This window comes from Panthera tigris, chromosome A2, assembly GCF_018350195.1.
Source record: "Panthera tigris isolate Pti1 chromosome A2, P.tigris_Pti1_mat1.1, whole genome shotgun sequence".
Lineage (NCBI taxonomy): Eukaryota > Metazoa > Chordata > Mammalia > Carnivora > Felidae > Panthera > Panthera tigris.
The window spans coordinates 78,999,293-79,023,423 of record NC_056661.1 but is presented as its reverse complement, the minus strand read 5'-3'; the positions used below and the strand labels follow the sequence as shown (position 1 = coordinate 79,023,423).

Here is a 24,131-nt window from a genome sequence, read left to right as displayed (position 1 = left end):
TCTTTTGCCTGCCACCTAGTGCCTAGAACAGTGTCTGATATATCAACTGGGTTCAGTGAATATTTGTTAAATGAATGAAGCAAAACTACAGATGTAAGGATGGGTCCTGACATGGTTTTCAGGTTACATTGAAGGTCCTATTTATTCGGAGAGTTTGGAGGAAAGAATGGGGTTACTAGCCCCTCTCTTCATCTCACCCTTGGGTTATTTTATGGTGGCTACTCGAAGATAAGGCATGTCCCACTTTCATTCCCTATTTCTTTTTTTTTTTAATTATTATTATTATTTTAATGTTTATTTTTGAGAGAGAAAGACAGCATGAGTGGGTGGGGGCCAGAGAGAGATGGAAACACAAAAGCTGAAGCAGGCTTCAGGCTCTGAGCTGTCAGCACAGAGCCCGACACAGGGCTCAAACTCACGGACCACAGAATCATGACCTCAGCCAATCGGGCTCTTAACCACCTGAGCCACCCAGGCGCCCCTCATTCCCTATTTCAATAAGTGGTCATTTCTGGAGTTCTGGACCTCCTTTTTGCACACATGAAAAGCTCTTGTTTATTCCGCTAAGCACTCAAAAATTACAATTACCAATTACCAAGTCACAAACTCAGCTTTTACCCACTTACTGTACATAAAACAGAGTTAATGAGATTAGGCAATAGGAAGCTTTTCTACTGAGACATTACATTAATGGGATTCTCCTAGGGGCTCAGCTGCTCCCGCTCTTAAAGTTAAGCACATTCCAGAAATCACATTAAAACTCTTTCAGGCCTCCCTGGGTCTCGGGGGGTCAAGGGAAGGGAAGCCTTCCCCTGCCCTGCTTGTGAGGGCAGCCTCACAAAGCAGCTTACTACTCTCAACATTTAACTGTGGATGGGAGAATCAGCTTTGTGGCTTTCTTCCTGTGTCTTAAAGAATTTTGTAGTATTTTCTCTTTTCACGCAAAGCTCGCTGGGTGGGCAGCCATTTGCCATAAATGGTGCCCACAAAGATGGGCGTCACCGCGACCAGCGGCAACATCAGTAGGTGCTCCGTAGAGCAAAGCAAAAAGCAAAAATGATTCCTTTGTAGGAAATAGCTGAGTTGAAGGGAGGTGACCATCTTACTTATTCTATAAGAATGTTATCTCAGAGGCGCTGGGTGGCTCAGTCAGTTAAACATCCGACTTCAGCTCAGGTCATGATCTCACGGTTCGTGAGTTGGAGCCCTGTGTCGGGCTCTCTGCTGACAGCTCAGAGCCTGGAGCCTGCTTCAGCTTCTGTGTCTCCTGCTCTTTCTGCCCCTCCCCCACTTACACTGTGTGTGTCTCTCTCTCTCTTTCCAAAATAAATAAACATTAAAAAATATTTTTAAAAAACATGATTAAGTATTTTGAAAGATATTATTGGTTTGCTTCAATGATTCATGAATCAGGCAACATCCCATCTTGGAAATAGAAAGGAGCTCTGAAGAGCTATACAATATGAAAGGCTTTTATAGGGAGAAGGAGGCAGAATAAGGAGGTTCCTAGCAACAAGTAGATTGTTTGTGGCAAGATCACCATTCTTTAGGGGCCAAAAATGGTCTGTCAGGCAGATTACCTCACCAGTACTGACCAGTTAATTCCAGATTGGCAGGTTTAAGATTCCACTCCTAGAAGAGGCCAAAACTGAAATGAAGTTAGGGATCATGTCTTTGGTGACTTGGGGTTAGCACGAGTGGCTCCATTTTGGACTGTCTCTTTTTTAAATACATGATAGCTTCACCTCAAATGGAGACGACTTGAGTCTGACTAAAGTCAGAAACAGAACAAGAAAAACAGGCAAAAGTATACATATTATTTAAACTCATAAAGGCAGCCCACTAAAAATTGGGAGAGAAAAGAGGTGAGGAGGAATGGAGCCAAATTCTCACTTTTCTAGAAGAGACTCGATAGATATTGTCTAAACATGACAAATTAATAAATAGGGGGATATTAGCATATTATTTCGACTTTTGAAGTAGCTATGTGCTAAAACTGGAAGCTATGAAAACAGAGTGTCTCCTTGAGGGGGTAAGAGTAGAGAAGGGATGAGGTGAGGCAGTTCTTCTCATCACAGGACCATCCACATGGTTTGATTTTTTCTAACAAGATGCACATAGTGCCTTGAAAAAATAGAAATTTAAAAATTCAAGCTGCTACACTCTACCTGGTTTATTGTACCCACCTCAAAGCTACGTAAGTTCAATCAGTTTCTCTTAGGAAGGCGCAATCCTAATTGTATTTCCAAAAGGTGTTCTTGCCTTCTCCCTTCTCTCCTCATTCGGTCCTTGGGCTCTGGAAACATCTAAAAGGAATATTTCACAGCTCAGCAGAATAGTGCCAAAAGCATCCCTTTGCCCTACCCCTGCAGAGCTGAACAGGGACCCTAAGGAAGGCTCTAAGTAGTCACGGGCCATTAGACCTACTTCTTAATCTGGGCCCCCTCCACTTCCTTCCCTGCATTACAACCCCCTTAGAGCTCAGGGGTAAATGTTCAATCGCTGCCTCCAGAGTAGTCCCGGCCCACCGCTCCTGGCTTGAGGCTTACACATAGGGGCTGAAACAATACCCCTAAATTGGCTGTGTTGGTCCCTTTAGAACTGATAGTGGGTGCCTCCCCACTCGCTCAGTGCGTTCTGAACACTTGCCTGGTGAGAACCTCACTGCCCAGAGCGGAGATATATTGCTAGCAGGAAGGAAGAGATTTCAAGCCAGAGGCCACAGAAGGACCAGCCAGAACCCTACTCTGCCCACACTGCCTCATCAGCCAACCAGGTTTAGGCAGGAATGACTGCCTTTGTACTTTGTTCCATTGTTTACCTGAAATCGAGGTTGAACGTGGTTCCCAGGAAGGCCTATAGGGGGTGCTGCTCTTGCTCTCCTGCCTCTGGCTGGTGAGGACAGGATGAGGCGCCAGGAAGCTCACCACCAGCTCAGTGCCTCAGACCAGAGTAGGTGGTCATTGGATGTTGATTTAAGTTTTTTTTTAATGTCCCATGGTAGATCATTTCTGTGTCTACCACGGTTGCTAAAGCACCTGGTGCAGCCATAAAGACAAATCTGTCGATCCTTTCTGCTGATCTGGTGCCGTGCCTGCTTGTACCCCAACTTTCCTCTCCTATCAGAGACCTCCAACTGCCAGAGTAAGAGTCTGGAAGAGTTTTGCGTTTGTTTTCATTTGTTTGTTTTTAAGAGTCTGTTTTGCACGATCCCTGGATTGGCATTCTGTTGTCCTGGCCAAGAGCCATTCCCCTGAATCACAAATAAAATCATCATAGCCTGGTTGGAGGTTGGGAAGACTTTCTAAGAGCCAGAAACCTGTTCTCTATCTGTGGAAGAATAATGTCCTATTACAGTGAACAAGCAACGGACAAAGGAGAAATGGCATATTCTGTGGGGAGCATTATTCAGCCCTCCTATCTCTGACAGCCACCAAAGGCAACAATAATGAAGAAAAGAGATATAGTGTGGACAGGTTGTTGGGAAATGTCTGCCAAGGGTGGGGCGGGGGCAGGAGGGTGCAGCTCTCCCAGTGACTTTCAATTCCTGCCCTGCTTTGCCTTGATTCTGGGATCCATCTGCTAGACTCGTATTAGCAATACAAGCTAATCCTGCTACCAGGAATCTGAGAAAAAGAAAGGGGAAGTTTTTCTTTCCCATTGTTAGGACTTCTTCCAGTCTTTCTGAGAGCGTTCTTCTTTTTGCAATACTTTGTGTATCGATCACAGATTTTCTTTTCAATGCGTGTTCATTTAACAGGAATGTATTAAGCGATAAATTGAGGAATGCATTGAGGATATGTGGAGGTGCTAAAAGGCATGCTTACAAACACACGCATGGCTATCCCTTCTTTGTACTCACTTTTCAGACCATCTCCTAATCACCCTCTTCGAGAAACAACACAAATCCATGGATACATTGAAGACGGCAGAATGTTTAGTTTCCTTTTCTTTCCAAGGCATTTAATTTTCACAATGATAATAGCACATTTTTTCCTAATTACAAAAATAACGCATGCTCAGCTCACTGTGGGGAAAAAAAAGAAAAATCAGACAATACAGAAAGTAAAAAACATCCTAAATCTATCATTCAGAACTTAATTAGCATATCATAGGGTAGATGCATGTTTTTTTCTATGTGTACATAAACATATTTCATTTTCAAAAATAGGATCACACTATTAATAACCTGTTTTCATTTAATATGTTATGGATGTTACTTATTTAGTATAGATCTACATTCAATTTATTTAATTTTGTTAAAAGATTTTATTTTGGGGGGCACCTGGGTGGCTCAGTCGGTTAAGCGTCCAACGTCGGCTCAGATCATGATCTCACAGTTGGTGAGTTTGAGCCCCAAGTCAGGCTCTATGCTGACAGCACAGAGCCTGGAGCCTGCTTCAGATTCTATGGTCTCCCTCTCTCTCTGCCCCTCCCCCACTCACACTCTGTCTCTCTTTCTCTCTCAAAAATAAACATTAAAAAAAATAAAAAATAAAGATTTTATTTTTAAAGTAATCTCGACACCCAATGCGGGGCCAAAGTCACAACCACAAGACCAAGAGCCACACGCTCCACCAACTGAGCCAGCCAGGTACCCCTACATTCATTTCTTGCTCTATGAAAGTACCACAACTTATTTATCCAAGCTCGTATTTGTGGCATTAAGGTTATTTGTGATTTTTTGGTATGATAAATAATTTTATGTGTACAACTTTATCCTATTTTTATCATAGTATATTCAGAGCATATTTTACAGATGCTCATTAAATGCCATTTATTGGACTTCAAGCTCACAACCTGGTATTATTTGAGACCCCTGTCTCATCTGTATAAGGCAGAGAAAGGAACAGAACTACAGGCAAGACTATCTCTAGACTCAGACTTGTCTAGGCGAGTAATATCAAAGTAGGATGCTCAAGAAAACATCAGAGCAGGATCCTGTTTGCCTTTGCTATTTATTATCCTTACAATACTACCCAGGGTCAGAACCCTTGAATTAGTTTTCTTATTGGCAAAATGGAATTCATGAGATTACCTGCCACTTGTGGGTACTTGTGCAGATTGAACACCATAATGTGCATAAAGTACTTAGCACAGTGCCTGACCTACAGTTTGTGCTCAGTAAAGGTAACTGTTATCATCATAGAGAAACCTTAAAATCCCAGCCAATACTCTTACAGGAAAACAAGGATCACAGTTGATTTCTAGGCTTTTCAGGAAGATGTCCTTACTGGGGACATGATTTGACTCAGATTATGATCACATCCATTAAACAGTAAACAGTCCTCCCCTGGGGTTAAATCTGTTGGGCATTCCCTCCTCCCCCAAGCCAAAGACTTTCCCCAAAATGGAGTTGTATTTCCAGCACTTGGAGATCATCCTTAGTGCCCATAAAACCCTCAAGAGTTATTTTAAAGTGCTTAATTCCAAATAAGCGCTTAGAAACTATTTGCACTTCTTAGAACTAAGATCTTTTTCAGTTGAGTGTTCAATGCTGACCTTGATTTCTCAAACACCACCATAAAATACGTACAATGTCCATTTCACAAATGAGCCAAAGCTACGGCAAGTAAAATTTCTTGGCCACATCTAGGAAGTGGCTGACCCAGGATTCCAACTTTTTGAAGATTCCAAAGCCCAGGTGCTAACAACCTTAAACTTGAATGTAAACAAGAATCACCTGGGATTAAGTCAAGCCAAGATCCTGGAATCTACATGTTCACAAATACCCAAGTGATTGAGATCCAAGAAGATCCAGAGGCCACATCTGGAGAAGCAGTGCCCTTGGCCATACACCATTTACAGAAGTCCAGGTCTGAGGCAGGGCTCTCTAAGGCCATAGGACTTTTTTTCTCCCAGTCATCACCAAAGCAGCTTTACTGAAACCTAGACCATGGATCCTAGACCATGGTTGGGACACACCTGGTTTCTGGATGATTCTATATTCTCTGTTGCAGTTATCTTTATCATCTCCCTAGGTTACAGTCAAATCAATTGCAGTGGTCTTTCCTTCTCTGGAACCGTAATCATCACTCTCTGTGCCATCTGACCTTGTCCCCTGCTGACCCAGGCGGCTTTGCTACTTCACATCAGGTTTTTAATGCTTTATGTCTGTGTGAGAGAACATGGTGAATTGGGAAGGTTTATGATTTTGTATATGTAATTGAGGCAGGATGGGGGTACAGCAATAGTTTTCAAACTCAATTCCATGAATCCTTAGAGAGCTGCTGAGGTACAATACAGAGGAGGGCGGGGAAGTAGGGGAAAACCTGGGAAGGGTGGCTTCTGAGCCCTAGGCGGAGGCAGCTGACCTCAATTCTGTTTCATATTTAGAACTGGAATTCCTAAAAGAGTAACTTGAAAAAAGTTTTCCTCTGGAAAAAAACAGAAAACCTAGTGGAGAAAGAACACTAGTGTAACCCAGAATTCATTCATTTTCTTTCTTTCTTTCTTTCTTTCTTTCTTTCTTGCTTTCTTGCTTTCTTGCTTTCTTGCTTTCTTGCTTTCTTGCTTTCTTTCTTTCTTTCCTTCCTTCCTTCCTTCTTTCTTTCCTTCTTTCTTTCCTTCTTTCTCTCTCTCTGTCTTTCTTTCTCTCTTTCTTTCTTTCTAGAGACAGACAAATGAGCAGAAAAGGGGCGGGGTGGGGGTAGGGTAGAGGATCTGAAACAGGCTCCACAATGACAGCAGCAAGCTGGGTGCAGGGCTCCAACTCAGGAACCGCAAGATCAAGACCTGAGCCCACATAGGACGCTTAACCAGCTTAACTGACTAAGCCACCCCAGCGCCCCTAGCCCAGAATTCTAATCCAGGTCTTCAGCTAACTAGCTGGATGACTTTGGGCAAATTTTATCTCCTTGGTCCTCAGAGTGCTTACCTGCCAACAAAGAAAAACAAAAGGATGGATTTGTGGATACTTGTCTTAGCTTGGGCTGCCATAACAAAGTACCACAGAGTGGGTGGCTTAGACAACAGCAATTTTCTCACAGCCCTGGAGCCTGGAAGTCCAAGATCAAAGGTGCAAGCAGGTTTGATTTCTCCTGAATCCTCTCTCTTTGGCTCGCAGATGGCCATCTTCTTGTTATGTCCTCACATGGCCTTTGTTCTTTTTTTTTTTAATGTTTATGTATTTATTTTGAGAAAGAGAGCACACACAAGTGGAGGAGGGGCAGAGAGAGAGGGAAAGAGAGAATCCCAAGCAGGCTCGACACTGTCAGCATAGAGCCCAATGTGGGCTCGATCTCACGAACCATGAGATCATGACCTGAGCCAAAACCAAGAGTCGGACACTCGACTGACTGAGTCACCCAGGTGCCCTACATGACCTTGTTCTATGCAGTTCATGCCTCTGGTGTCACTTTCTTTTCTTAAAAGGACACCATTCCTATTGGATCAGAGCCCCATCTTTGTGACCCCATGTAACCCTAATTACCTGCTTAAAGGCCCTATCTCCAAATATAGTCACATTTGGAAGTTAAGGCTTCACCATGTGAACTTTGGGGGACATGATTCGTTCCATAACTATGCGTAAGGCTCTTTTCTAGAAGCACCAGAGGTTTGGAGTGCCTGAGTGGTTCAGTGGGTTGAGTGTCCATCTCCTGACTTCAGCTCAGGTAATGATCCCAAGGTCATCTTATCGAGCCCCCTGTCAAGCTCTGCATTGAATGTGGAGCCTGCTTAAGACTCTCTCTCTCTCTCTCTCTCTCCCTCTCTCTCTCTCTCTCTCTCTAAGAGGAAGGAAGGAGAGAGGGAGGAGAGAAATGAAAGAGGGAAGGAAAGGATAAAGAAGCACCAGAAGTTTGCTGAGCGTCTATTATATGCTGAACCCTGCTTGGGTGTTTGGGACACAGGCTCACCAGCAGTGGCCTTTGCACTCACAGTGCCCACTGTATTGAAGGACTAGGCTCTGATAAGGGATGATTGAGGCACCCTGTGGGCCTTCCAGGGAAGTGACTTGAAATGAGGTTTGAAACATGAGAGGGTGTTCAGCAGCTTGAAAATGGAGGGAGGGCATTTCCAGCAGAAGGGATGAAAGCCAGGAGGATCCATTCTGAGGCCTGCAGGTCACATTAAGTGAGGGGAGCACAGTCTGAGGTGAGGAACCAGTGAGGGGAGGTTGGAGCTGTGAAGAAAGGCCATGGAAGGCCTCGTGGGTGATGTTGAGCTACAAGATCCATTCCATTAACAAAGAGTCTCCCCTGAAAAGTTTTAAACAGAGCACGACCTATTCAGTTCTGCATTATAGAAAGCCCTTAAACTCTACAACCCAACTGATCTGTGGCTCTCCCTTACCATTCTGTCATTCACGGCTAACTGATGTCAGCCAATCAGTGATGGATCACATATTTACTAAATGCGTTCATTCTTGGCTACTTCTCTAAAGGGGACGGTGGAATGTGTGTGTGTGTGTGTGTGTGTGTGTGTGTGTATGCACGTATGCATGTTTGATTAGACCTTGATTGCCTTCTAGACTCCACAGCCTACTTCCCTTTGGTCTAGAGAGGAAGCTTACATCATACTTGAATGTCTTATTTCAGTACAGCAAAAACCCACATGGATAATTAGGATCAGGGCTATTATTTGTGGTAATAATGACAATGTAAAGCCTTGTGATCCTGAACTCTCTGCCTGCTAAAGTCTCACTCAAGCCCATAGGTCCATATCCTGAAGAACAAGCGAGAGGTGTTGAAGAGTGGTGCCTTACCATAATTTCACAGAAGCCTGTAGATTAGTATGAAAGAAGACAAGAGAGCATCAGTTCAGTTTTATTAGGTAATAATTAGCAAATCCCTTCTGATAACACTGATTTTAGCACTCTCTAAGAATATTTATTTGTTTATTTATTTAAATGTTTTATTTATTTATTTTCAGAGAGAGAGTGTGTGAACGGAGGAGGGACAGAGAGAGAGACACAGAATCCGAAATAGGCTTCAGGCTCCAAGCCATCAGCACAGAGCCCAATGTGGTGCTTGAACCCACGAGCCGTGAGATCGTGACCTGAGCTAAAGTTATTCAACCGACTGGGCCACCCAGGCGCCCCTAAGAATTTTTTTTAAATAGTCCCCTCCTCTGACTTCGGCTCAGGTCATGATCTCACAGTTTGTGAGTTCGAGCCCTGCATTGGGGTCTCTGCTGGCAGCACATAGCCCACTTAGGATCCTCTGTCTCCCTTTCTCTGTGGCCCTCCCCTGCTCGCGTTCTTGCTCTCAAAAATAAATAAAACATTTAAAATAGTCCCTTCCCTCTTATAAATTCTGTGCTAAAAGAGTACAGGCATTAAATAAAGCAATCTGATGCCCAAATATGGACATATCAATATATGTCATTCAGGTAATATATTTAAAAACAAAATCTTCCCCCAACCCAGAAAATTTCTCCACAACAGTAGTAGAAAAAGAAAAAGGGTTTTACTACTGAATAAGCATTAAACCGGAATGTGACACACAGCACATGTAGCCTGCTAAGAGGTTGCGAAAGAGTGAAATTTCACCTTTTTATGTAGCCAAGCAGATGCAACCCATTACATGCATGGTGTCAGGATAAACGGTGACTAGTCCTCAAGACCACTGATTATAGATGGTTCACCCTAGATTGAGCTGGTTAATTGAGGGTGACCATCTGTATTAACTGGTTTTATGCACAGGAAAAACAAGCTCCCCTTTATGACAGAGGTAGTTCTGCAACGTATAGCAGGTGCTGCTGAGGTAGGCCCGCTACCCCCACAGAAACCGGGAGACAGGACAGTGCTCGCCCTTGCTGTTTACATTTCAGAGACATGGCTCCCGTCCTTGAGAAAGACATTCCTGAGTCCTAAAGCTGTCAAGAGCCTTATTTGGTTTCTAAAAAGATTTACACACGTTTCAGACACAGAGAAAATTTGCAATTGCAAGATTTCAAAATCCTCTAAGAAAAGTAGAGGGGCTAGGTGGGGACCCAGTAAAACTCCACTTCGCAGCAATAACAGTTGCAATAACAACTAACAGTGCAAATACTTAACATGGTACTCACCATGTGGTAACTTATTTCATGCCCACAACGGCTCTGTATGCAAGGCTTGTCTACCTTCATTGTACATATGAGGAAATGAAGCCAGATCCTGTGCTCAAGGTCACAGAGCCAATAGGTAGTGAAGTTGTAGTCCACACCCAGACAGTCTGTGGCCATCGTCCCCAGTCTGAACCCTGGGGCCATCTTGTTTCAGGGAAAAGTAACTGCTTACAGGATTTACTGTTGGTTAGTGTGTGTGTGCGTGTGTGTGTGTGTATAGTATTTCTGGAATGACAGAGTGCTACTTATACTATTGTGCATTTTCTTTAATGTTTATTTTTGAGAGAGGGGGAAGGGCAGAGAGAGAGGGAGACAGAGGATCCAAAGCAGGCTCTGTGCTAACAGAGCCCAATGTGGGCTCGAATCCATGAACCATAAGATCATGACCTGAGCCAAAGTCAGACACTTACACCGACTGAGCCACCCAGGTGCCCCAACTATTGTGCATTAAAAAAAAAAAACAAACCTGCCAACATTTATTGAGCTCTTTCTGTTTGCACAGTTTGCCCATTAAGTCCTAAAAACCTTATAAGCATCATCTTGGTCAGTCATTCTGGTCAGGACAGCCTTCAAATGAAGTACAGAAAGATTAAGGAACTTCTCTAAAATTACCGAACCAGTAGACGGTGGAATTAGAATTCAAAGCTAGAGAAAATGGCTTCAGAACACATACATTTAATCAATAAACGATATGCCTCCAAGAAAATGAGGAAATTTATATTATCAAGGAAGGCCAGTTGACTCTCAAGATAGTGTTTGGAGAAGAGAACACCTGTGAATCTGAGCTTGAGAGAGAGAGCAAGCACACCTCAGGGAAGAGAAGTATGGACAGAAGCAAAGAACAGGAAAATGATACAAATTATCAGTCTTTCCCTGAACAGGAAGGAGAAGCAGCTTAGAGGAAAGTGTGTGAGGCTGAATATTCAACGTCAACAGAGACAAATTTATTATTTTGTGAAGCCAACACATAGTTGGATTGCATGATTTGCAGTTTCATGTGTGGTAATACTCAATTTGGTTTTGCTTTTATTTATTTATTTACTTTTTAAGTTTATTTATTCTGAGAGAGACAGAGACAGCGTGAGCAGGGGAGGGGCAGAGAGAGAGGGAGAATCCCAAGCAGGCTCCGCACTGTCAGAGCAGAGCCCAACGTGGGGCTCAAACTCACAAAACTGTGAGCTCATGACCTGAACCAAAATCAAGAGTCAGATGTTCAACTGACTGAGCCACCAGGCACCCTGCTTTTGTTTATATTTTTAAGGGATGTCATGACCACATAGTGAAGTGTTAGTCATGAGCTAGGTCATAAAATGGAAAGGCTAACCAATCATGAAAAATTTCAGAAGATCCCATAGAAGTTGCTAAACTGGGGATGGCACATTAATATTGATTGACACCAGGTTATGGGGTGCCTGGGTGGTTCAGTCAGTTAAGCATCCGACTTCAGCTCAGGTCATGATCTCACGGTTTGCGGGTTTGAGCCCCGCAACGGGCTCTGTGCTGACAGCCCAGAGCCTGGAGCCTGCTTCGGATTCTGTGTCTCCCTCTCTCTCTGCCCCACCCCTGCTCATGCTCTGTCTCTCTCTCTCTCTCAAAAGTAAATAAACATTAATAAACATTTTTTAAAAATTTTTTAAAGATTGACACCAGGTGTATTCTTGTGAAGTGCACTGAGAATTCAGGATGCTTCACTCTTACTCTGCCAGGCATATTTTTGGGGGGCTTCATTAGTAAAAGCCTTTCAGCCTGTATACAATATGGAATGGCTCCATGTTAAAACTGGACGGTGAATATTATTGGGATTAATACATCAACACAAACATTCTATCGTCAACACATCTACCGAGGAATTGTGCCTGTTTTCTTGGTGTGTAATAAATCTACGGTATTTCTTTATGGGGCCAAGAAGAGGAAAAAAAGAAATGTTTGTGAATTAACAATCAAAATTCCTTCTCATGAATTAGTTCCTAGAAAAGGTCACACAGGAAAGCCTCGTGCCTGATATCAAAGTCCAATTGTCTGCTGCCTACAAGAATAGCACAGAATTATCAGCACCTGATCCTTATGCCACTTTCTGCCCCTCCTCAGCCAAGAAGATCTTGGCCAGGAGAACAGTTTTAGCAAATATCTTTCCTGTGTTAAAATCAATATGTCGTATCGAAAAGGAGGTAGGAAATTAAAAAAAGAGATAGCAAGAAAGGCAGAGAACATAAAGGTGTTTTGTTTTAAGAATCTAGGGGAAGAAAGGAAGGAAATGTGGTAGGACTGTCTCAGATTGTACGTTTTTGATTTCCCAGATACCTCTTTACACACATAAATGTATATTTACAGCTGAGTTTTAAAATCTCTATCTTGCGGGCTCAGGGCCCAGGAGGAGAGGGCCCCTCCCACACCTCTGCTCCTTCATGGTGCCGGAAGGAATGGAAAGCCTCTAATAGTCCACACTGAGGTTGCAGGTCACTGAGTACCTCTGCCAGTCGCTAAAGATTTGTTTGGCCAGGTTTTTCATAGATTCCTGTGCCTGGTCTGGTTTTATTCATTTCTTTAACAAACAGTGTTTGAGCACCTATGGTTTACCGAGCGCCTCATTAAGCTGGGAATACAGAGATGAAGGGGGCATAGTTTCTGACTCAGGGGGTCACTTGGCATCACCTGGGAGATAGTTGGACACGCAGAGTCTCAGGCTTTATAAACCCCAGGTGTACTGAATCAAAACCTGCATTTTTAGCAAGATCACCAGGTGATTCTTAGCCATATTGAAGTTTGAGAAGCACTGACTTGGATTATTAGCAGGGACAGAGGAGTCCTTTTCTATTTCTTAACTTCTCCATTGTGTCGACCGAGAAAGAATTCCCTGAAGATTTAAGCCAACAAGCATTTATGTGGGCATTAGAATTGCAATTCAGGAGACACAGACTCGGGTGGAAACCTGACTCTTGTTCTGAGGTAGACAACAGAAGGGGCAGAATTGTAAAGCCTAAAGGTCATAGGTCCAGTTCTCATTCAGGTCTTCTATACAAAACAGAGATTGAAAGTAGGTTAACTAGGATTGGTTGGGATAATGTGCAAATGAAGGATGGAAACCAGTCGATTAGTTGGTCCCTTTTGGAAGCATGCTCAGGATTCAGGTCTCATGGTGAGGAGGGAGTTAAGTCCAGGCTGAGGGCTTGCAGCTGGCAAGAAGTTCATGGTTCCTGCGATTCATGGTTCCTGCGATGCACAAATTCCTTCTCCCTTTTGGCCTCCTGAAGGCTTGCTGGCTGTATTTTGAAATCTCCCTTCATAATTGGCTCAGAAGTATTTACTGATCACCTGTCATAGATCAGACTCTCAGTTAAGAGCTACAGGTACACTGGTGAGCAAGACAGAGGAGGTCCTGAGAGCCTGGGCTCACATTCTAATATGGGGGGAGGAGAGAAGAATAGGAAACAAGAAAATAGGTGGATAGTTAGATTGTGAGCAGTTCTGTGAAGCAAATAAACTATCAATATAACAGAAAGAAACCAGAATGAACTCTAACAGGGAGAGTGGTAACTTCAGGAGTAAGTTATTTCCATTTTGTATCTTGCTTTCTGTTCTAAAAAGGTAAACAGTCAGTGCTCCTACCTGAAAAGAGCCAAAGATTATAATTTAGTAGTCCCCCCCACACACCCTTCTCTGCAGAGGTTATGTTCCAAGACCCCCAGTGGATGCCTGAAACCACAGATAGTATCAAACCCTCAAATACATATATATGTTTTTTCCTAATTTTATATATCTGTGATAAAGTTTATAAATAAGGCACAGTAAGAGATTAACAACAGTAACTAATAAAATAGAATAATTATAACAATACACATCATAAAAGTTATGTGAATGTGGTCTCTCTCAGAGTATCGTGTTGTCCTGTACTCATCCTCCTTGTGATGATGAAAACTGGTAAAATGCCCACATGATGAGATGAAGTGACATGAGTAACGCAGCCATTGTGACCCAGTGTTAGGCCGTGATTGACCTCCTGACCCTATGTGAGAGGGCAGTCATCTGCTTCCAAAGAAATGGAAGCCACAGTAAGTAAAACCACGGATGAGGGGCAACTCCTGTACCTTTTCCTTCTTTCCTTTCTCCCAGCTCCCCATCCCTCTGCCTCAGTAGCGATCACTAAAACTACAGATGCCTCCAGGCAGACACAGCCACATGCACTAGCTCAATCCCAAATAAAAATTTGGATGCAAAGTAAATTATAGCACCCAGAAAGAAGGACTGGTGTTGCCTGTCCGGTTAGAATAAGAAGACATTAGAGAGCATGGATAGACTGGTAACTGGCAGGTGGCTTCCTATCCAGCTGTGTTCCTGCAGCACTGCAGGCAGGGTTAGGGACTGTCCTGGTAGAGGCTGATGAGTGGGAGGGTAGCATGCAAGTAAAGATGAATTAGACCCTGGTTTTCATCAACCCACTGGTCAATTACACAGCAAACAATTCTAACAAACTCAAACCCTCTAATCACTTACAAAGTTAGTGGTAATCAAACGGCAACCAAAATCAGTATTAGATTTTTTTTCTGAATTCAGCCCCAGAGTATGTTGTGAGCATGCATTTACCTTCACAAATTCAAACCCCCTGCAGTTAGACCAGTTGAGGGACAAACTAATGATTGCCCAAAGAGAGCCTATGGATAGAACAATAAACTGGAGGTTGGGGTTTGAGGTATTGCTTCTCTAGAAATAGTGTCAGGAAGGAAAAAACAAGTCAAAGATGGCAGGACTCTCTCTGACCTGTGAGTATTGTGCCTGCCGTCCAGCCACACGTGTCATTTACAGCATACTTAATACAGCAAATCTAAACCACAACTGGAGAAAGGGCTTTGCCCGCTGTTCCAGTTATGTATTGCTGTGTTAACAAACTCTCCCAAAACTTAGCGGCTTAAAACTTTGTCAAAGTTTCGTTGGAAAGGAGTGCCTGGGTGGCCCAGTTGGTTAAACATCCGACTTCACCTCGGGTCATGATCTCACGGTTGGTGGGTTCAAGCCCCCCCCCCCACCACCCTGTCGGGCTCTGTGCTGACAGCACAGAGCCTGCTTGGGATTCTCTCTCTCTCTCCCTCTCTTTCTGCCCCTTCCCCACTTGATAAACATTAAAAAACAAAAAAACAAAAAAAAAAACTTGCCAGTACTCAGAAGATGCTCAACATCACTAATGCTCAGAAAACTGCAAATCAAAACCATAATGAGATATCACCTCACACCCATTAGGATGGCTACTGTTGAATTACAAAAATTCAACTGAGTAAATTTTAAAGATCTAATTGTCTTTATTAATCGATTCATGAGTTGGGCAGCATCTCATCTAGCAAGTAGAGGAGAACTCCAAAGTGTACAGAAAAGAAAATGTTTTTAAAGAGAGAGAGCAAGAAAAAGGAAATTATTAGCAAAGAATCCATTGTTTTAGGCAAGGTCACCTTCCTAACGGGAACAGAGGGGGTCTTTCAGTAAATTCCCTTCTGCTGACAGGCAATTCCCATGTTGACTGATTAAAGGTTAAAATTGCAGTTAGGTTGGGGCTTCTGGCTGGCTCAATTGGTGGAGTGTGCAACTCTTGATCTCAGGGTTGTGGGTTCAAGCCCCATGTTGGGTATAGATATTACTTAAAAATAAAATCTATTTTTTTAATGTTTATTTATTTTGAGAAAGTGGGGGGGGGGGGGTGGAGAGAGAATACCAAGCAGGCTCCATGCTGTCAGCACACAGCCCATCCCAGGGCTTGTGAACCCATGAACCATAAGATTATGACCAGAGACAAAATCAAGAGTCAGACACTCAGCCAACTGAGCCACCCAAGTGCCCCCCCAAAAATAAAATCTTTAATGGAAAAAAAACTACAATTAGATGAAGTATTAATTCTTGGTTTACTGACTTGGGGCCTTAACCTAACTGATGCCAGGGCGCCTGGGTGGCTCAGTCAGTTGAGCATCGGACTTCAGCTCAGGTCATGATCTCATGGGTTCCTGAGCTCAAGCCTCACATCAGGGTCTCTGCTGTTGGTGCAGAGCCTGATTTGGATCCTCTGTCCATTCCCCTCTCCATACCTCCCCCGCCCATGCTCTCTCTCTCTCAAAAAATAAATAAACATTTTTAAAAAACTAGCTGATGCCATTTTGGGCCTGTGGTTTTATTTTTAACATGGCTGTCCAAAAAAAAAAAAAAAAATAGAAAATAAGTGTCAGAGAAACATGAGGAGATTGAAACTTTTATGCACTCGGTAGGATTGTAAGATAGCTCAACAGTATGGAAGTTCCTCCAAGAGTTAAAAATAGAACTACCCTATGATCCAGAAATCCCACTTCTGGGTATATATTCAAAAGAATTGAGAGCAGGGTCTTGAAGAGGTATTTGTACATCCATATTTATAGCACTATACCCCAAAACTGGTGTCGCTTTTTGGTAGGTGTTGAGCCAAAGGACACAACCAAAGCCAAAGAGGAGAAAAGGAAGGGTTGTACTTGCAACAAGTAAGAGCACCAGGGATATTTCCCAAAGTAGTATCTCCCTGAACAACAAAATTGGAGACGTTTTAAGCCAAGGGTATGTGCATGGAAGGACTTCGCAAAGGGGTGGTCCATATGGAATTGGGTCAAAAGTTACCCTAGGTTAACAGAGTCCAAGTCCTAGGTGATTGAAATCGCAAGACCAGCAAGGGTCCACATCATTAATTCTCTGACTGGAATTAGTCCAGTGTTCCAAGTCCTCAAAGGGGTTTAAATACTGCAAAAAAACAACTCAAGAATGTGTGTTAGGTTAATTTTTTTAGGTTCTCTCCTGGCCTGGTAGTGGCTGTTTGTTTTTACATTCTTTTGTTCCCTTAAAATCATCAACTACTAAAGTCTATTTTTCTACAATTTTAACATAACCCAGAAAGTTCTGCAAGAATGCTTGGGCAGGTAGTGCTGGTCAAGCATAGATCACAAAATAGTTAGGGGTCTAAAATGACTTTTATTATGTCATGAAAGTGTCAGGAGCAAGAATTCCTGTCCCCTCAAAGGTCATTCTAGCTGGACCAAAAATCAAGTTGACATGAGACAAATTAACAGGAGAAAATCAAATTTAATAGGCATATGCAGGGAATCCACATCAACAAAATCAAATTTCATAGATGTATGCTCAGGGATCCACATAGACATGGAAATCCCAAAGACAGTCAGGCATAATGGGGTGTGTGTCATTCTGAACTAAGGAGAAGGGGGTAGGGGCCTGGAATATCCGAGGAATATGTATACAGGGCAATAAGAAGGAGCAGATGTTTGGTAATTAGATGTTTGCCTTAAGTGACCATACAGATGGGTCACTCAGATAAAATTGATCTATGTTAAAAAAGCTTATTCTGGGGCTCCTGGGTGGCTCAGTCGGTTGAGTGTCCGACTTCAGCTCAGGTCACGATCTCACAGTCTGTGAGTTCGAGCCCTGCATCGGGCTCTGGGCTGACGGCTCGGAGCCTGGAGGCTGCTTCTGATTCTGTGTCTCCCTCTCTCTCTGACCCTCCCCCATTCATGCTTTGTCTCTCTCTGTCTCAAAAATAAATAAACATTAAAAAAAAATTTTTTAAAAAAACACAAAAACGCTTATTCTGGGAAAGACCCCCAATTTAGATTCTGAGTGGTTAAGGAAGGGACAAAATGTTCTCTTGAGCCTACAGAGTCTCAAGTGTCTTCAGCTCAAAATAATCCCCATGCCAAAATGGCACATTTGGGGGGGGGCTATCTTGAACCCCCTCAAAAGCTAGGTCTCATCTTTCTTTTTCCGGAGACCCCAAATTCTTTCTGCTTACAGCAGCACAAATTCACAGTAGCCAAAAGATGAAACAACCCAGATATCCATCAATAGGTGAGTAGATAGATAAATTGTGGCATATACATACAATGAAATATTACTCGGTCTTTAAAAACAAAGGAAATCCTGCCACATGCCACAACATGGATGAACCTTAAGGACCTTAGGCTAGTGAGATAAACCCGTCACAACAAGACAAATACTGTATGATTCCACTCGTAGGAGCTATCTAAAGTGGTCCAGTTCATAGAAGAAGAAGAAAATGGCAGTTATTGAGGGATAGGGGAAGGGAGAAAAGAAGAGCTGTTGTCTAATGGGTGTCGAGTTTCAGATTTGCAAGATGGAAACGTTCTGGAGATCTGTTTCACAACAATGTGAAGGTACTCCACACTCCCGAACTGTATACTTCAAAGCGATTGAGATGGGGAGTTTTATTTTATGTGTTTTTTTGCCACTACAACAAAAAATAAACCGCCAGTACTCTTAAAGCCCAGATTCAAAGGGAGGGGAACATAGAGGCCACCTCTCAATGAGAAAAAAGGTAAAGAATCTGCAGCCATCTTTAATGTGCCCACCATGGAGCACATCACGTGGAGAGCACCTGCGGACACAGATAGTGACATATTATGTCCAGGGGGCTGTTTCAGCCTCCCAGAGAGGAAGGATGTTGGAAGGCTCTCTTAGAGGTGGGTGCAGTTTGAAACAATGGAGCGGGAAGAAATGGCAAAGCTTCTATAGCCAATGAGAAAAAATGGCCTGGAATGCCTCCCTTCCTCATTTTCACAACAAAGATTCAGCAAGCCGTTCTACTAAAGCCTGACCGCTCCCACCAAGCGTTTTTCTCATTCAGACAGGCTGCCCCCCAGCTCTCCTGACGGTGGGGGCTCCGGGCCCTAATTGAATAGGTTGATAGGAACAATCAGCAGAAGCGGACCACAGGAGACCTTTCAAAGCCCACAAACACATAGAAAATTCAACAACGCAGCATTTAGATAGTCTGTACAATGTGGCCATTATAAATGCCGCTCTCATGAGCAGCGATTCAAATGACAGCTTCGAAAAGGATTTGCAAAGAGCCCTTTAGAAATGGAACATGGGCAACTCAGAGCCCATGACGTGTTACAAGGACAAACCCGACTGAACAAAGATCCAAAGCAGCGTTGAATGGCTTATTTATTCAGTTCTGTTCTGTACGAACCTGGGAGAATATGATATCTTTTAAATTGCCTCCCCTGAGCTATGCAATAGCCATGGTGCATGGGAAATGTTAGCAAAATTCCGGAAAAAAGGGGGAAAAACCGATGTTTTACAAAGCAAAGATCACAGTGTAACCACACTAGGGCTTCCACGGAATTCTGCAGACTACCCTGGTATCTCATAGTCGTTGGTCTGAACGAGTAATGGCCACATCCAGAGAGGAAAACCCTGCCTTTTATCCTCTTCCACCTACTGGTTTCCCCAAATCTGTCTGGAGGGCCAACCCTTTCCCAGCCTTCAGGTGGGAGATTCCTCACTGTGCATCCTAGTTAAGTTATTATGGTGGCATTCTAATTTTACCACTCCCAGCAAAGTGTTTTCCTGTTATGGTGTGGGGAGTGTTTGTATTCCGGTCACCACCAGAAGGAATATGCTGGTTATTTTTAGCCTTGCAGTCTGCAGAATTCTCAAGTGCCCTGGGGTTCCTGTTGCATGGTGGTGTCGTGCACTAGGAAGAAAAAATACACAGCGTTAGTAATGTCCAAGTAACTCAGACTCCAAGCACATATTCCCAGGATGCCTCATGATCAGCAGCCCGCATGAGGAGAAGGCAAATCGAGGCATCTCATGTGCAAAATGTCAGGAGGCACTCGGTCGTAAATCTTCTACCCTATGAGCCTCACTGGCCTCCTCCTAGTCCAGCCTGGCTCTGTGGCTTCTCTCATTTCCCGTTCACTCCTCAGCTCCCTGCCCAGCGTTGACACTGCTGGTGGGGAGTGTAGTTCCAGTGCTAACAATAGTCAAGAAGAGAGCTTTCAGAAGGAAAGGTTGAACAATCAATGGTAAGGCTAGTGAGGGATCCAATGAGGGATTTGGTCGCATGGAGGATATGGGTGACCCAAGATCACAGCAGATCCAAGAAGGGTTGGTGATGAATGACTCATCTTGGCCGGCCCCTAGACAGGTTAGACCCCAAATGGCAAGGTGTAGACAAGAACCTTGTAAGATTGCCTCCAGATGTTCCTTCTTACAAGAAGCCTCAGGATCTTCCCAGGGAGATGCCTATCCTACAGGAAGCGTCCTTCTCCTCCTCAGGCTTGGGTATCGGTGCTCTGGGGGCTGATTAAAGCCTTTACCCACCCCCACCCCCAGCCCCAGCCCACCTCCGTGGTCTGCTCTCTTCCCAGCCCACTGTGATGTCATAAAGCCAATTTAGACAGCTTAGAGCCAGGGAAAGGAAGAATCACTGGTTCCTGGATGCCAAGAAATAGTTCACACCAAAGCAGGCTTTCTGTCATGAAATCAGGGATATATTTATTTGCAAACATCAAGAAAGTGAGGACAACCCTCTTGCCTCCCTCTTCCCCTGCATCACACATATATGGCCCTGTCACTTCCATATCCTACTGATGGGATTTTAGAGTGATGAGAGGGTCTGGAGCTGACAGCCAAGAAAGAATTCTTGAGGTGCCTGTGGTGCAAAAGGGAATTTTATTAAAGCACGGGGATAGGACCTATGGGCAGAAAGAGCTGCACTGGGGTTGTGAAGAGTGACTGATTATACACTTTGGACTTGGGGGGGTAAGGGCAAAAGGGAGGCCTCCAAAGGGACTTTCATATGCTAAAGAGGACTCAGAAGATACTGGAGGCCTTGCTATTGTCAGGCTAAGGTTGTTTTCCCTCTAGTAAGGCATTAACATTAAGATAGTAGGGAGTTCCTGGAGAAATGTTATACTCCGAATTTGCCTCCAGTATTTGCAGATTATAAAGAAATTTGATTTTACCTACCATTTCCTTCTTACTTTTGTTCCCCACATGAGGGGAGAGTGATGTTGGGATTCCAGGAAACTGAGTCTACAGGTTTCTGGAGATTTGGCGATTGATAAGATTGTCTTTTTCTTGTAATTTACTAAGACATTTGTAAACTGATGGAGACTCACATCCTGTATGACTGTGATCTCTATCAGTTAACTATTTGTTTTCTTTCATCTCCTTTGTTCTTGGACAGTCAGAAGTGACTGAGGAATATCACACATATCTCACTGTGGTTGGGGGGCGGGGAGTTAGCTTGTGCTTTGTCCTCAGCCTGCCTTATGCTCCCTCATCACTACCTTCTCTTCCATGTGCATAGCCACTTTGCACAACCCATTACCCTGTTCTCGTTCATTTATTTACAACTCACACCTACTCCTTCCTCTCCCCCATCCCAGCTAGCACCTTTCATAGATCTTACTGGAAACCCCAGGCATTGAGCTTTGTGAATTTTACACAGAAAAATATTCAGAGTGAAGAATGCTAGAGAAGTGGAATTATGGACCGACACACCTGACTTTGAATTCTATCAAACAAGACCATCTCCAGGGCAGCAAGCAGAGACCTCTCAAGGTTCAGAAGCACCTATAGCTGTGTGTAAAACCCATGGGTTGCTTATGCTTCTTTTAATAATATCAAAGGAAAGCATTCCCTTCCATAGGGCTTCTACTAGCATGATGCAATCTCAGAGAATCATTACAGATTAATCATCATTACAACGGGATCGTATTTCGGTTGTCCCCTGTGTCGTCTGGGTTCATTAAAGTAACTGAGTTCTCAAGGAGAGAAGTTCATTAAAATCGTAATGTGTACTAGATATTTTAAGGTATTTTAAAGTGTACTGGAAAACTATAAGCATTTATCCGAGAAAAAACAGAATCTTCCAGAGGTTTCACTAGCACTCATTCAGAAACTATAATCTTGTGATGTGGAATGAGGACTGTCACGGAATAATGGACCAGTTGTTTTACTGTTTGAGTTTTCAAGTGCTCTGTGATACAAACCCAGCAGGCTGTTTCCTTTCAGCCCAAATCTGGCCAGTTGGTACATTTGCCCATCTTCACAGGTTCTAAGGGACTCTTACACCCTGGTTAACAGTGCCAAAGTCTGTGGAGATCATCCAAAGAAAGGAGGTGGTTGTACTATTTGTAGTCTAGTTGTATCAGTACAGGCATAGTCCCTAATACCATGCTGGAGAAGAGGAAAAGCAGTGTATCCCCTGAGAATTTGTCCTAAAGAAAGAATTTTAAAGAACAAATAGAACTTTATATGCAAAAACATTGATTCTTGATAACAAAAAACCGAGAAACCTTGGGGCACTCACGTGGTTCAATTAGTTGAGCGTCCGATTTCGGCTCAGGTCATGATCTCTCAGTTGGTGAGTTCGAGCCCCACATTGGGCTCTCTGCTGTCAGCACAGAGCCTGCTTCGGATCCTCTGTCCCCCTCTCTCCCTGCCCCTCCCTGGCTCGTGTGCACGTGCACACTTCCTCTCAAAAATAAACATTTTTTTTAAAATGGGAAACCTATGGAGCACCTGGCTGTCTCAGTTGGGTAAGCGTCCAGCTTCAGCTCAGGTCATGGTCTCACAGCTCATGAGTTCAAGCCCTGCATCAGGCTTTGTGCTGACAGCTCAGAGTCTGGAACCTGCTTCTGATTCGGCGTCTTCCTCTCTCTCTGCCCCTCCCCTGCTCATGCTCTGTCTCTCTCTCTCTCTCTCTCTCTCTCTCTCTCTCTCTCTCTCTCTCTCAAAAATAAATAAACATTTTCAAAAAAAATTTTTAATGGGAAACCTACCTACAATCTGACAACCGTCAAACAATCAAGATGGGATACTGAGCACGGGGTGAAAGGAATGAGAATGGAATGGAATATTCTGGAGCTGTTAGAAATTAGATGCTGATGCTGCAGAGTGGAAATGTAGAAAGCTGTTTTTCATATAATGTTAAAAATGTCATCTGTACTGTGATTCCAACTGTATAAAAGAAGTGCGCATTTAGATAAAGAATGGAAAGACACACGGGAATAAAACGGTGTCTCTTTTTCAGCTGTTATAATGTTGATTGTAAAATAAATAACACTTGGAAGGAAAAGGAAAACGCTCCAGTGAGACATTTTCTGTGCCAGGCAGAAAAATCAGTGATGTTTGGGATCATTTCGCATCCTTCCTTGCTCCTTCAAAGCAGCCTGTAATCTTCACCCAAATGTGGAGAGTACATATGTCTGGGTTATGGGGGGCCCCCTTGCCGGAAGACCGTGCTATTTGTTTATGGAACAAGAGCCTCAAACTTTTCAGTCTTCTTTGTTAACAAACCTAAAGTGCATCTGAACCATTTGCTGGTGTGGTTTTTCTGTGACACCCTGCATAAAAATCTTGCCGACAGAAAATGATGCATTTTCTTCTTTCTCTCTTTTTCTTTCTCCTCCCCTGCCCCCCTGCCCCTTTCTGCAGTTCTGCTAAGCCAATATTCTCTAGAATGAGCACAAAACAAATCAAGTAACAGCTAAACAAATCGAATAAGAGCTTTTGTACATCAACATCAAGAAGGAAGACTCTTGGGAGAAATCAGAGTACAGAGACGGATCTGGACAAGAGTGAACCATCTACTTGTCAAAGCACTTTCTAAATCTGGACTGGCAGAGATGGGAGTGATTTTCTGGAAGGAGATGTGATAATGGATTAAACACCAGCTCATTGGAAACTATCACTGAATAAGATCAGACCGCATTCATGAGAAATCACATTCAGGAAATATTTTAAGGAAGAGGAGTATAAATGTGCTAGAATTAACATGTAAAATATATATGTACCAAGGTTTGTAAACTGTCCTTTTTTAATCCAACGGAAAACAAAAAGCTTTAATCTTTCAACCTTATTTGAAAAAAGGCAGTCAATCCTAAATTATTCCTATCTCAATAGCCAAGAGGCTTATCAAGCATCATTCATGGAGGAAGCATCTTAGAAAATGCCTCTGCGTGTTTTCACATGATCTTTGGTTCCCCATCTCTGCCATGTGTTTCTTTCACTGTGTAATTAGTTACAACTACTCGGTTAAGAGATGTAACACTTCAAGCTTTTTACAGAGTCTGTGTTCAGTTTAATCTGTCTGTACAAGTTATTAATGAGAAAGTGTTTTTGACATATACTATAACTCCAACGAGATGTATATTACAGGAAGTACATCTTAACATCATAAGTTCCCAAGCAACATAGATATCCCTATCTTCCAGGAAACAGTATCAAGGAACTCTGAAAAATATAGAAAGCTCATT

General features: G+C 43.2%; 1 protein-coding gene and 1 long non-coding RNA gene across 3 annotated transcripts in view; one reads left to right on the top strand and one right to left on the bottom strand.

Moving 5' to 3' along the window:
* LHFPL3 (LHFPL tetraspan subfamily member 3) overlaps window positions 1-23,668 on the top strand; it is a 580,464-nt gene extending 556,796 nt beyond the window's left edge. Inside the window, exon 3 of the mRNA XM_042964860.1 lies at window positions 23,311-23,668. Coding sequence (XP_042820794.1) covers window positions 23,311-23,339 — 29 coding nt within the window. The 3' untranslated portion in view covers window positions 23,340-23,668. The remainder of the gene's footprint in view (window positions 1-23,310) is intronic.
* LOC122233197 lies at window positions 12,909-20,219 on the bottom strand. 2 transcript variants are annotated; one of them, XR_006210699.1, is made up of 2 exons: window positions 20,046-20,219; window positions 12,909-13,444 (listed from the first exon to the last, which is right to left on the bottom strand). It is a non-coding gene; the product is annotated as an uncharacterized LOC122233197 (long non-coding RNA). The 2 variants fall into 2 exon arrangements; XR_006210704.1 differs by lacking the exon at window positions 12,909-13,444 and adding an exon at window positions 19,006-19,555.
* Window positions 23,669-24,131: the final 463 nt, after the last annotated feature.